This window comes from Vigna radiata, chromosome 9 (genome assembly GCF_000741045.1).
Source record: "Vigna radiata var. radiata cultivar VC1973A chromosome 9, Vradiata_ver6, whole genome shotgun sequence".
NCBI lineage: Eukaryota > Viridiplantae > Streptophyta > Magnoliopsida > Fabales > Fabaceae > Vigna > Vigna radiata.
In genome coordinates this window covers 10,232,326-10,246,956 of record NC_028359.1, presented here as the reverse complement: position 1 = coordinate 10,246,956, position 14,631 = coordinate 10,232,326, and the positions used below count along the sequence as shown (strand labels likewise).

The window sequence follows — 14,631 nt, the reverse complement described above, 5'->3', positions numbered from 1 at the left end:
ATATATATATATATATATATATATATATATATATATATATATATAGGTGTCTCCTCTCTTGTAATCATCTTGGAAGTTTATTAATGTTATGCTGCCCAAATTTGGCTATACATTTCTTAGATTAAGATTAGAGCAACACTAGAGGCCCTTCTAGTCACCTTCATCCTTGAGTTGACTTCACCTCTCTTAGAGTCACCAAATACTACACTAGCACCACCACCATATCTTCTAGAGGCCGTGAGCTTCTACACCATCCACACCTTAGCTCATCATCCTTGGACCATTTACCACCACATTTTTGCACTACTCATCCAAGGAAACACTCCTCCATGCACATCTCCTAGCTTTGGCGCAAACTAATTAGTAGATTGCTATCATTTGGTATTAAGAGCCTTGATTCTTCAAGAGCTAAGTTTCCTTGGTTCCATACCTATCTTTACTTTATTTTATGTGTTATTCTTACTTGCATTAATTTGTTACCATTTTTGATGTTTTTATGGTTCTACTTTGTTCTTCCCTTAGAACCATTCATCTTTTCCACTAGGTTTTCCGTGTGTTTATATTGTTTATGTATCTTCTGTTTTTGAGTCATTCCTTGCTATTTTGTTTGGTATTGTATGCTTATTTAGTGTCATTTTTTTATTTTTGAATCCATCCATGTTGTCTAGAGTAATGTTTAGTCCTTTACATGTCTTTATTTTCAAGTTTAACCTTTGAAAAAATTCACCAAAAATACATGTTTGAGTAATTTTCAAAACTGTTTCATTTGAGTACCTTTGAGTGCTTTTTCTTTGCACATTTTAGTTCATACTTGTTGTTAGATCATCAACAAGTTTGTAGAGTTAAGTTTCATATATATATATATATATATATATATATATATATATATATATATATGTCACTTTTGAGTTTCTTATTATATTTTGATTATAGTAGGATTTTTCTACCATTTTTGTGTCTGATCTTATACAGTTCTAAAAGCAAATTTAAAATCAAATTATTGGTATGTAATGTTGTCTTTTATGTTCTGAAAAATTAGAAGAAAAAGAAAAGATAAAAGAGCAAAAAAGAAAAAGTAACAAAAAAAGTATGAAAGCAAAAAGCAAGGTATATTCCACACTACCATCACTACTTTTTGGTGTGCATTTGTATGTTGATTTGGTGGTTGTTTTGCCTTTGATTTTCACGTCCATATGGTCTCTTGCAGTAATTGGTTCATGCATTTGAAGCTACAAAGAATGACCTAGTGTCTCATGTGCTCAAAATTTGCTAAAGGACCAAAGAAACACCTTTTCGAGTCCAACTTAACTGCAGCTGCACTAACATACATCAAAATACATACATCAAAATATTCAAAAAACATTTATGTAACTAAAAAACTATTTTTAACATTTTTGTGTCTCATGCTAAATAAAACTAATTATAACAAATTCTAATTAAAATATCCTATTAAAGATAAAAATCAATTAAGAATCGAATACTAAAGACAAAATAAGGATATAAATATACACTCATTATACGTCTATAGCTAAAAGGGTTTGGTTGAGAAAATAAAATCCATGTAAATCTACTAGTGGTAGTAAAAATGTGAAAAGGAAAAAAAGAATTCATATGTTTTCTTAAGAGGTTGCTTATTATAATAGATTAACTTAATTAGTGTCTAAATTGAACACTTAGTTAAAATATTTGTAATTATTGTTAAATACCAATTTAAAGTTTAATTTATAGATCAAATATAAATCTTTTATTGATAACGTAAATTATTTTAAATACTAATAATTTATTAATTAGTTTTAGTCTTTAAAACTCATTACTATTTAATAAATTTTTGTCAGTGTTTGAATTATATATATATATATATATATATATATATATATATATATATATATATATATATATAAAGATCTTATCTTTTATTATTTTGACGAGGACCTTACAAAATATCACACTATACCACTCCTTATCATTATACAACAATATGCGTTATATACGACAAATGAGGTTCAAATCTCCTTTCCAAGCCAAGCCATAACAATCACAAATTGGTTTTTCTCTTTAGAAGTTAAAGTATATTTATGGTACCATGTCGTTACGTTTCCTGTTTCTATGCTTCAAATACCATTACATAACATAGAGTTTTGAAATCACAATTCCATAAAAATTTTCGTAACCCTTCACCTAAAAATAAAAAAACAAAGTTCAAGAAATCGATAGGGAACTTAAACATAAACCTTTGATATACACGTCAAAGAATAATATAAGGACAATAAATAATGACAATAATATTACAGAATAAGCACGTGAGTAAGAGTAAATGAAAAGGGAGATAAATTAACTATAAAAACCTATTAATTACTTTGTATTATTCTCTTTTTTTTTTTTTACAAAATAGTAACATAGAAACATACAAGAAAAAAAAAGTGTTTTAATAGAAAAGAATGTTATATGACACTGTATGATAAACCATTTTATGATAATTTCTTATTTTATTTTCTACATTCTAATAGGACAACATGTGGCTATGGATTCTCAGACTGAGAAGATGTCAAATCCAAATCACACTCAATTGAGTGGTATTTGGAGGCATCTGCTAAGAAGAATATGTTTCTATTTTGCATCTTGTATTGGATTATGCTGAAAATATAAGTTTTAAATTTTTTTTTGTCTCTAAGTTAAGTTTTGATGTTCATTTTAGTTTCTGTTTTTAAAAATATCAATTTTTAATTTCTATGATATGAAAAATATATCAAAGTTTTTCATTAAGTGATTTGTTGTTCATAACATCTTCTATTAACAAATCACAAAATATTGGATATCTAGCTAGGTATGAAAATTTGTGATTTGTTGTTCATTAAGTGTTGTCATGAGGATTGATTTGATACATTTTTCATATCATAGGGACTAAAAGTTGACATTTTTAAAAACGGGAACTAAACTGAACATCAGAACTTAGAGAAAAAAAAGGTTTAAACCAAAATATAACTAAAAATTTTATTTCTCCAAATATTCTGATATTTTTTCAATCCCTTCCCTTTTATTGGTTATATTTGACCTTAACTTTGATTTTGATTAATTTATATGTTAATGTAGATGCGCTATGATGATGTGGAGAGGAAGATCTTATAGTATAAGACTGGAAAGGAAATATGAAATAAATTTATAGAAATTCATATTGGAGGACAATGGGAGGTTTGTTTTTTATTATACAATTTTTTTTATCATCAATAATTTTTTTTAACATATTAATTTGTTTAATAGTTTATAGAAAAAAAAAAGATTAGTCTTTTGCAAAATAAAAAATTACTTCTTAAAGAATAAAATGATTTAATTGAAAAAAAAAAATCTGATAATCTATCCATATCAATAAAATTCGAAAGTGATCTATAACCAAAAGAAAAAAAAAATCTAAAATTCATTGGAAGACATTTTAAAATTTTCAAAGTAGTTGTTTATGACATCATTTATTGCACACAAAACATAATTTGATAGTGAAAATGGTAGGTGCTTTCCTGTTATTATCTTTTCCAAAGTTTTCTGTCTCTTCACTTTTGTAAATAATAGGAAGTTTTTGTAAGAGGTTTAACTAGTTTTTGGCCAATTTTCCTATTCATTTTCTGTTTTTTTATTTCATCAAGTAAATTTTGTAGGTTTTTTCTTCTTACCAATTCATTTGTTTCTAGTTGATTCTGTTCGATTTTCAGAACAGATTGTTCAGTTTTTATTGATTGTGGAAGTAATTTCTTGCTAGATACGAGATTTAGGTTTTTCTATTTTTTTTTTCTGAAAAATTTGAAAAAAAATATTTTACTTTTATAAAATAAGTAAATTTTAGTGTTGATGCTTATAAAATACTTTTCTTTCATTTCTATATTTTTAAAATCTAAATTATAATAGTATATTGGTAAGACAACAACAAAATGTCATACTACAAATATAACCAAAATTCTAATTTAATTATAATTGTTTCAAAATTTGAATTAGGCAAACTTGAAAAAAGTTTTATATTTATGGTAAAATATAAATTTGGTGTCTATCCATCTGTTTTTGGCAGGTGTGTGTGGCTATTTTATACAATCCGCATCATAATTGTTTTATGCTACCAAATAATGTAATTTTGACACATTTAAAATGTGGTACCTAGACACTCTTTATATGTTTTTGGTTCAACTTAAACTATATTATTTGAGTGATTCATCCATGGATCATGTTTCTTTCATTTTCATAATTTTTTGTTAATGAATTTTTTTTTTCAAAACATGCATATTGAATTTTTTTATTTGTTATTTTTTAGTATATATTTTATTTTATTTTTCTTTGAAACACACTAAATATGAGATGTTTCTTATGATTTTGCAAATAAATGCTCCTTAACTTCTTATACCCATTAAATAAAGATAGTCACAATTTCTTTAAATGTTTTTTGTGATAAACAAAATTAAGGTTAAAAATTAAAATTCTCACATTGTTTTCCTCTAGTGGTAGGTAAAAGAGACAACATCAATGGTGTGTACCTTGAACACTCACTTGAACTTCTATTAATTAATCTCAAATAATTAATGAATGTCACATGATAATTCCAAAAAAAAAACACCATTTTAATTTTTTTAGAATTGAGAATTAAATATAAATTACAAAAATTAAAACACAAACCTACCATTATGTAATCTTTTAATCATTGATAAAGAATACTCTTTTAACATAAAGATTAAAGGTAAAATTAATAAAAGCCCTTGACTTATACTTTAACATTTTCCATTATCCAATGCTTAATAAAGAAAGCAATTTCTGCAGCAAACCAATTTCTATTGGGCCTTCATGGAACCTTCAAATGCACAGCCCTGTAACACTAACAATGCTTAAGAACCTTAAACTTTCCAACATCAACCATTCTTAGAAAGCCACTTTCCTTATCTTCATAGTTCAGTTAAGCATGTGTCTTCATTGGACCATCTCTCTTCTCTCTCCTATTCATTATATCAGTAACTACTCTCTTGGCTTCTAAGGAAAATAAAGGGCACACGTTTTGCAACTTGCAATAAAAAAATATCATGGACCTATCACTGCTTCATATACCACTCTTCTATAAATTGAGTCAGAAACTATGCTGCTTGTGATAGTTTTATAAAGATTTTATTTTTATTTTCCTTCTTTCTCTTATTTGACTAACAGCAGGATGGTCAAGTGTTGTAGTAGCATGTGCTTGTGTTTGGTCTTACTTAGTGTTTTCCTGTGCTTTGTGTCAACACAATCAGCACCAGAAAGTGCCATTGTGACTCAGGTTCCTGGCTTCAGTGGGACTCTACCTTCCAAGCACTATGCTGGGTGAGAGGAGTGCTTTGATTTTCTCTAAACAATTTGTCTTTTTGTTTTCTGAAATGTTGACCCTTTGAGAAATCAGTGTTGACCCTTTCTAGCTTTTGGTTGTTGAAGGTATGTGACAGTGGGTGAGAGTGGTGGGAAGAACTTGTTTTACTATTTTGTTGAATCACAGGGTAACCCTTCTGTGGACCCTGTGGTTCTGTGGCTTAATGGGGGACCTGGCTGCTCTAGCTTTGATGGATTCGTGTATGAGCATGGTAATTATTTGTTCACTTTCTACATTGCCCTCTTTACTTTTGACAGAGTTTAGGAATTGTGACCTAGAAATGGTTTACAATTGCTCATACCGTAGTGTTTTCTTCACACCAGTTATAGTTGGTCCTAGTGAGGCTAATCCCTGACTGTGATGAATCATGGTCCTGAATTACATTTAGTATGTCTCTGAAGAGAGATGCTTATGCAAAACAAGACAAACTTTTTTTAAGGATTAGCTTGTACTCAATGAACTTTCTTCTAAGTAGATTTGATGGCTGTTCAAAGAGGCATAGCTGAAAATATGGTTTCGGTCGTGTTATTTGTTGTCCCAAGGTTTACTTTATGAATCATGTGACAATTGATTATGTGTTTCAGGACCTTTTAATTTTGAGGCAGCAAAGACAAAAGGGGGTCTTCCCATACTACATCTCAATCCATACAGCTGGTCAAAGGTCTGTGCTTTATAAACAGTGTGGAATTTAGATGGGGAAAATTGATGGTTTATTGTGCTATAGTTATCTTTTTGTGTAATTCATCAATCACTCAGTGGTTGTGTTTTCTTGTGATCTATCTGTATGTAATTGTTTTGTATTATAGGTTTCCAGTGTTATATATTTGGATTCTCCTGCTGGTGTGGGGTGGTCATACTCAAAGAATGGAACTGATTACATAACTGGAGACACAAAGACTGCCTCTGATTCACATGAGTTTCTTCTTAAGGTAATTCAGGAAACGATTGGGAGATACTGAGTGATTATTTAAATGAAGTTTGTGTTCGTCACAATGCTCTAACATATACCTTTTTTGTGTATTTTAAAAAATCAGTGGTTTGAACTATACCCTGAGTTCCTTTCCAACCCATTCTTCATTGCTGGAGAGTCCTATGCAGGAGTGTATGTGCCTACTCTTGCTTCTGAAGTTGTGAAAGGTAGTAGTAGTAAGTTGTATTCATAAAGTTTTGAATGATGGAGTCAGAAATAAGATGCAGTTTCTTGATCTTCCACAGGAATTGAGGCTGGTGTGGAGCCCAAACTAAATTTCAAGGTCTTTATCTTTAATTGCTAAATTTATGTTTTCTTCAAACCTGTGGATGCATTCTCATGGTCATTGTGAACAGGGTTACATGGTTGGAAATGGTGTGACAGATGAAGAAATTGATGGCAATGCTCTTATTCCATTTGTACATGGGATGGGACTTATCTCAGAAGACCTGTTTAAGGTGAAAATTAGCCCTTCATTATGTGAAAGATGAACAATTAATACACCATTATATTAATTGCTTGTCTTTGTTTTATAAAATATGTAAATTTGATGATGTGGGACTAAACACACTTAGTCACACCCAGCACAATGAAGGTGCTGGAGACTGCAATGAGTGCAGACAAAAAGAAGCTCCAACTAAGGCTGGTTAAGGTTGATATTGATTGCAATTAAGGAAACTTTCCATTAATATGTATTACATTTTTGGATATAAAAGCAAAGTGCACTATTTAAGACACAAGTTTGGAACCTTATCTTTTGGTTTTAATGAGTCTGTTTTCTGTTTGAAAGCTTGTTATGCTTTGTTTTCATCTACATATGTTTCATCTAATCAGTGGTACTTCTGCAGGAGGTGAACAGTGAGTGCAATGGGAACTTTTATAATCCAACCAGTGAAAGTTGCTATAGCAAGCTTGCAAAAGTTGATAAGGTGATTTAACTATGTATAAATTACAGGCATGGAATGAGCTAAGTGAATTTGGAACTCATTGATGATTCTTGCTGTTTTAGTTGGTTGATGGGTTAAACATTTACAACATCCTAGAACCATGCTATCACGCCACAGAGGCAGTGAATATTACAGAATCCTATATTAGGTTGCCATCTAGCTTTCGGAAGTTGGGTGAGACTGAAAAACCTTTCCCAGTGAGGAAAAGAATGTTCGGTCGTGCTTGGCCCCTAAGAGCACCTGTGAGAGATGGAATTGTACCAACTTGGCCACAGCTGACGAGTTTGCAACTAACTCCACCATGCACGGTAGGTTCCATCACTACAATCTAAGTATCTATTTTTACTATTCAACATCTACTTACCAACCAATTGATTTTAATTACTTGATTATTTCATGAAGTTCATGGCTACTTGTATAAACCTCAGAACTATTGATTCCTTACTGCCAAAAGCAAAACAGAACTTGGAATCCTTTCATCTTTACAACAGCAAGTGGTGATTTCTGAATTAGAAATTGATGAAAATAGTCCTGAAGTAGAGAACATGCTCAACTTAGTTAGAGAAGCTTAAAGGCTAAAATTAAATACACTCTTAAAAGTGTCATCCATGTTGTTCTAAAGCTTATATATTTGAAGGAATGCTTGTTTTTCAATTCAGACTAGAAATAGGGGATACTGGAAATATTTCTAACAAATAAGTATATGCCAGATTCCATTGGCACATAATGGAGTCCACAGAAAACTAAGCGTTAGCTTCTAAAAGTCATTATTATTGAGAGCTTTTACTCTTAAGTTATTATTAATTGCCTACTAAAAATCAAAGCTATCATATTTCTGACAACAATTTGTTTAATCCGTGTCGTTTATTGTAATTTGGTTTAGAAGTAAAGTACAAGCTTGTGAAAAATATTTCCCAGTTGAAGAGACAATATATTATTGTCAATCTGTCTTTTATCTATCATATCTACTTAGGTCAAAGTGTTCCTGGGGGGTTCTACAAAACATGTTATAATTGGCATCATTTTTACTGTATCACCCATTCATTGAATGTTTAGCTAGTAACAGGATGTAATATTATCTTTAGGATGATGAGCTTGCAAACGAATGGTTGAACAATGAAGAAGTCAGGAAAGCTATTCATGTTGCACAGGTGAGGTTTCTAGTAAGAATCTTGTTGCTTTGGATATGAAAACACTAAATTGTGATCTTTCTAATGAAACAGAAAAGTGTCATCAGTAGTTGGGAAATATGCACAGAAGGAATTGTATATTATCATGATGCTGGGAGCATGATCAGCTACCACAAGAACTTAACTTCCAAAGGTTATAGAGCACTTATATACAGGTAAATTTCCAGATAACAATTTTTATATTTTTGGTAACTGAGAATATTCCATTGCTATAGATTTAGGCAATTCATTGTTCCAGTTGATCTTGTGAAAGAAAAACTGGACACCTTTTCAGCTTTTCCTTTAGTTTGGGATGACATTATTTTTCCATCAATTAAATAGTACCTGTTGTTTTCTGCCAATCTTGACTACCGAAAAGGAAAATACATATGTGAAAATGTTTTAGCATAGCTACTGCAGAGTATTGTTGAATCACCGTTTACTTCATTTGAATGTCAACAAATGTGGTGCTAAATTAATCAGTTTCACAAAGCTATGTGCTTATTCTATCTATCGTTTTCCTCTGTCTTTTGATGCATTTGTAGAATGAATTTTGAGGTTTATGCCATGGAATATGTCAAAAGAAGTAAATGTTACATTCTTTTACACTGTAGATTTCCCAGCAATTGCAGAACTTCAGGACTCAAGTTTATTTAAGGGTTTGAAAATATAGAAAGAAAACTTCCTTTCTGGAAAATACCATACTAACACTGTATGCTATTTCCTCTATTTTTAGAAAATAGGGTCTGAAAAGGAGAATGAAAACTTCTCAAGATATGTCAAAATAACTAAAAGGCTCACAAATGTTATGAGAGTGATTATGACCACATAATGAATGACTTTCCTAGTATCTGCTTTCTTAATTTGATAAACTTTTCTGGTCACAGTTCATTGCATGTCTACTTATTGTTGCTGCTATCTTTGGTAAATGCTTCATGGTGTTAATTTGTAGAAAATTAAAGTGTTTCGTGTTTCTGGCAGTGGTGATCATGACTTGTGTGTTCCATATACGGGGAGTGAGGCATGGACAAGATCTATTGGATACAAGATTGTTGATGAATGGAGACCATGGTCTTCCAATGGTCAAGTTGCAGGGTATTTCCTAGTTCCATTTCTCTGTTGTCTTTATCCCTACCTGATAAATCTTAAAATATTTCAAGTTAGATGGAAGAAAGAGCCTTTTTGAAAACAAGCAACATTTTATCCTTTTAAAAATACAAGAATAAAAAACATGTTTAATCAAAAAAGTACAAAAGATCAAACTTCTTCTGATGGCTTATCTTGATTGGTTGCAGGTACACACAAGGATATGACAAAAATCTTACTTTTCTGACCATAAAGGTTTGTATATACATATCATGATAAACTCATTATAATATGAAATTACTAAGACAGATAATGTCATGTGACATTTTTAACTATATACCTTAAATTATGTAATAACTTTGTTGTTGATTGAGTTAATGTTTATAATGTTTGGTTACTTTTGGTGCAGGGATCTGGGCATACTGTTCCGGAATATAAACCACGAGAGGCATTGGACTTTTACAAACGCTTTCTCGCTGGATTGCCAATATGAGAGAAACAAGAGGATGTAGCAAGAGTGCTTCTGATCTTCTATGTTCTTCAATAATAATAATTTGTGGATGTATGTTCACAGATATTATATTTATTATCAATAATATTAAGCTTAGACTAACTGTTATATAGTATGCAGAAGTCTTTCTGATTTTTTAATATTGTGTGAATCATATTAAAAAAAACTTGTTATAAGGATAGATCCCTATATGTAAGTTACCTCATATAGGAGTTGGGTAAAAAAATTTGAAGGTTGCTTGGGTGAAATTTTGAGAGGGTGATTTATTATATAGAAATTTTAGAATAGTTTATAGTAGAACATTATTCAGATAAGAAGTTTTGAAATTTAGGCAGAAAGAGTGCAATTTGGTTATTTAAAATATGAGAATTTTAATACTTAAAAGAAATAAAAATTTAAAATTTTTCATCTCAATTTGTTATTAAAATCATGCTGTTTGTTATTTTTATACGGTGGCTTCTTCCTGCAGTCCACGTTTTTCTTTCTGTACTTCCAAACTTTACATAATACCCCATTTTACCCTTCATTATTTTGTTTATAAGTTATTTTTAATAATAAACATTATGTTTTTTATCACTAACATTTTTTGTTTTCATTTCTTTTTAAAATTTGTTCTATTTTTGTCTCTTTTTTTAGAAAGTCATGGATTTAGTCTTTCATTACTAATGTCATTAGTTTTTTTTTTTTTTTAACATGACAAATTGTAAGTCACATTTCCTACCCATTTAAAACATGTGTGTTGAGACAAGATTGTTTAAAGAGACTAAATCGTCTAACATTTCAGATTTTTGAAATTTAACAAATAATATCTTAGAGAAAAGAAAGCTGGAGAAATTGAACATAGACATAACCTTGAGAAAACACACCTAGAAAATAAACTATGGAAGAACCTTGTAGGAAACAAGGGTACGAGAAAAGTAAACATAAATATAATCCTAAGAAAGCATAGATATATCATTGACTGATCACAAGAGAGAGTGTCTGAACATTAGGCAATAAACAATATCTTAAAATCATAGACAACATCTATCAAATAGGATCATCCAGATGACTGTTCTACCAAGAGATAGAAACCAAAAGAATTAGGTTCAAATCATCTATAAACATCTAACAAAAACACTAAAAGCCTAAGAAAACTTAAGCTCAAAAAGTGTTTAAGCGCTAATTTGAATAGTCTCATCATAAGAGATCTAACAAACAACATTTTCCCTTGCTATAAGGATTATCAAGTGAAAACGTCTGATCAATGAGAAGAGTTCATAAGAACATCTTGTAAAACAATAGGTTTAAACGAACAAGAAGAAAAGTGTTTTACAAAGATATTGGCTAAGTGGAAGAAATCAATTAAAATGATATGACACACTTTTTTAGCATGACTTTTGATAGAGAGAACATTTTGTGAATGTTTTCTTTGTCTCTAACATCCACTTTTAACTCTTGTATATGATAGGATAGGTGGATACTTGACATAGACAAATGCAAATATATGTCATTTTTCTTATTGGTTTTGTTGTTTTGAACATTGTGCATTTAATGCCTTTAATGCGTGTTTAGAACAACTATAAGCTTTTCAAATTCTCATTTGTTCAAGTAGGATTTGATAGTTTAAGCATTCTTGTAGATACAAGGTATCGTTTGGCCTATACATGGCATTTTCTATCAGCGCTTTGTTTAATATTCTGTTTGGCTCAAGAGCGCATTTAGTAAGATGTCTTTCAACACATGTTTTTATTTTTAGGCGTGTTTATCAAAAACATCAATTTGTGAGATATAGTGAAAGCTCGTTTAGCATTGCTCTAACAAAGTATAACAAGAGTGCGTTTAGTGAGACTCTCGGGAATCATTTGGTAATGTGTCCACTAGGATACTAGCACGTTTACTAAAGCTTTTTCCTTTCATACATTCAAATTTAAAAAGGATTTTTCATAAGACACTTTTCTTTCAACAAAATTATTTTTCATAAAGATAAAACTTTATCATATGCTCATTTCGTTTATTGTTGTTTGTTAAACTTCAAAACATATGAGGGCATTAGACAATCAAGTATTATAGTTGATCTTGTCTTAACAAGAGATACTTAAAGGAAATATCACTTTCTCATTCCTTTCATTTCTTATCCCTTAAAGTTTCCCTCTTGAACGTATTGAGAGCCATTTTTAAGCTTTCTTGTAGATGTCTCTTATAGTCAGCTTTCAAAACATTTGTGTCCTCCAAACCGAATTTTGCTGTTTTTGGATTTCAATCAGATGCTTCATGTTCACAATACATATGCATTAATGTAGATGAATAGATTTTGTGAAGATGAAAGAACTATTTGAAATCTGGAGATAAGAATTTTCGGTTTGAAGGATAGAAATGTTATGAAAGCTTATTGTACGAGACATCTCCAAGAAAGCTTAAAAATTGGCTCACAATAAAAGGGGAAACTTTAAGGATAAGAATAAATAGACGTTAGAATTGCACTTTTTCGACGTCGAATTGCTCCATTGACAGCCTAGGTGTGTCATTCTTGTGTGTGTAATTCCTGCAACTATATAACGTCTAAATTCACATTTTTTCATCGTCTAAATGATTCGAGGATTTCAAATAGCTTCTTCATGATCACAAAACCTATGCATAAATGTGAAAAGTCTACAAGCAAGAAAAACATATATTTTGGGTTAAAACCACTTAGGCGTCCCTGTGTTCGTAAGGTCTTCCCATTTTGGTCCCGTTCTTATAAAACTTCCCAATTGGGTCCTTAAAAGTGTCAATTTCGTTGAAATTAACCCCTACCGTTAAAATTAAGTAACGGTGTTAAATTAGGGCAGAGTTGGATGGAGGACGTGTCAACCATTAAAAATCATGGGAAACGTGGCAGAAAAACTGAGTGGTACGTGGCGTGATTAATTGATAAATTGAAATTAAAAAGGGGATTAGGGTGGGAGTTCATCGCTGCGAGTTCATCTTCTTCCTCAGACCAACCCTAAAACACAAACGTTCGCATGTATCTCTGAATTTTTTCGCTTCGAGTTCAATGTGAACATTAACAATATTTTTCATTCTACAACAACCGAACAAAAATAACCAAATCCAAAACAGAACCTACCATCCTCATCGTCATTATCTTCGTCTTCATCTTCATCATAAACTGTGAAACCTCATTAGGAAGAACCCTAAAACCCCAATCACAAATTTCATTCTCAAACGTAAACTTCATCTTTTTCCTTATGAATAAAGCCTGCAAAAGGAAACCCATAAATCACAGTACATGGTCCTTTTCTCCTCCACCAGGGTCTCACAGGCTATGACATCATAACAGAAAAGCCCTATCTGCATGCGTTCTTCCCATTACACCACCAAACTCAAAATACTTAAAAAAAATCATGAAACAACTACAAACAAGGAAAAGAAAAACAACATTAAAAAAAAAAACATCGAGCTTGAAAAAAGGCAACTCCTTTTCAATGACCTTGTCAACCCTCTTCAAAGCATATGAAGGCAACCTCGCACCTGTCCCCAAAACACCACAAAAATACACAGATGAGAAAAATCCAAAGTCCATCAAACAGAGCTACAACCCCGGGTTTTAACCCCACACACCCCCAAAATCCGAAATCAAAATCGATCCGTCTTCTCTTTCTACTCCTTCTCCCCTTTCTCTCGTTTCGCGTTAATCGGAGGAAAAGTTGATAGATTTGAAGACCTAATGAACCGATTTGCAAAACCCAAAAGGGAATTGAAGGGAAGTTGAGAGAGGACGGTGGTTTTGGTGGCGGTGATGAGGAAGGGGATCAGGGTTGTGCTTTGTTTATATATGGAGATAGAGAGAGAAGGATAAGAGATGAGAAAATGTAATTGCAATTGTGGTGGTTGTGGTTTTGAATCGGTATATACCCAATTATCATAAAATGTTGATCGGAGAATCATGGAGAATGTATCATCGTTAAATGGGTAAGAGTTTGGTGGTTGTGAATTTGAGAAGATGCAGTGTTTGACAAACCATAATTATTTAACACGTTAGTCTGGATTTACTCTAAGAGTACCACGTTTCACCTCCTACAAAATCATCTAACATGTCAGTGCACCACCTGTCCACAATTCTAACTCCGTTAACAAAATTTAACGGCAAGGGTTAATTTCAACGAAATTGACACTTTTAAGGACCTAATTGAGAAGTTTTATAAGAACGAGACCAAAATGGAAAGACCTTACGAAAACATGGACGACTGAGTGGTTTTAACCTATATTTTGTGAACATGAATGAGCTGTTTGAAATTCAGTGACTAGTGGTTTGGAGGTTATAAAAGTTTTGAAAGCTTTTTAGGAAAGAAAAACTTTAGTGAATGAGATTCCAAAAGAGTTGATTCGTGTGACAATATAACGTTTGGAAAGGAGAACTCCAATGTTAATTGACATAAGAATTTTATTTTTTTCCAACAAATTAATTGGTTATATCACGTCAGAATGTGATATTTTGTGATGTCCCATGAACAATTATTTACAACAATATAGTTGACATTTTTCGTTTTTGATATCCACGTTCAAATTTTTTTTATACTAGTGATCGTATCTCTTAACTATTCACCTCAAAACACTTCGTA

At 31.3% G+C, this 14,631-nt stretch overlaps 1 protein-coding gene across 1 annotated transcript; it reads left to right on the top strand.

Annotated features, from left to right (window-relative positions):
• Positions 1-5,000: 5,000 nt before the first annotated feature.
• Positions 5,001-10,156, top strand: LOC106774334 (serine carboxypeptidase-like 20). Its single transcript, XM_014661290.2, has 14 exons — positions 5,001-5,322; positions 5,431-5,576; positions 5,950-6,026; positions 6,172-6,294; positions 6,400-6,502; positions 6,581-6,618; positions 6,692-6,793; positions 7,184-7,264; positions 7,345-7,590; positions 8,368-8,433; positions 8,506-8,627; positions 9,433-9,546; positions 9,747-9,792; positions 9,947-10,156. The coding sequence occupies exons 1-14, from the start codon at positions 5,174-5,176 to the stop codon at positions 10,028-10,030; spliced, it is 1,497 nt and encodes a 498-aa protein (XP_014516776.1). The 5' UTR covers positions 5,001-5,173; the 3' UTR covers positions 10,031-10,156.
• The last annotated feature ends 4,475 nt before the right edge of the window (positions 10,157-14,631 follow it).

Excerpts from the sequence above, each read along its gene's own strand:
- LOC106774334 (XM_014661290.2), top strand. The coding sequence starts at position 5,174 with ATGGTCAAGTGTTGTAGTAGCATGTGCTTGTGTTTGGTCTTACTTAGT. Across the intron at positions 6,503-6,580 it reads TGCTTCTGAAGTTGTGAAAG|GAATTGAGGCTGGTGTGGAG; the intron begins GTAGTAGTAGTA and ends GATCTTCCACAG. Across the intron at positions 9,793-9,946 it reads TTACTTTTCTGACCATAAAG|GGATCTGGGCATACTGTTCC; the intron begins GTTTGTATATAC and ends CTTTTGGTGCAG.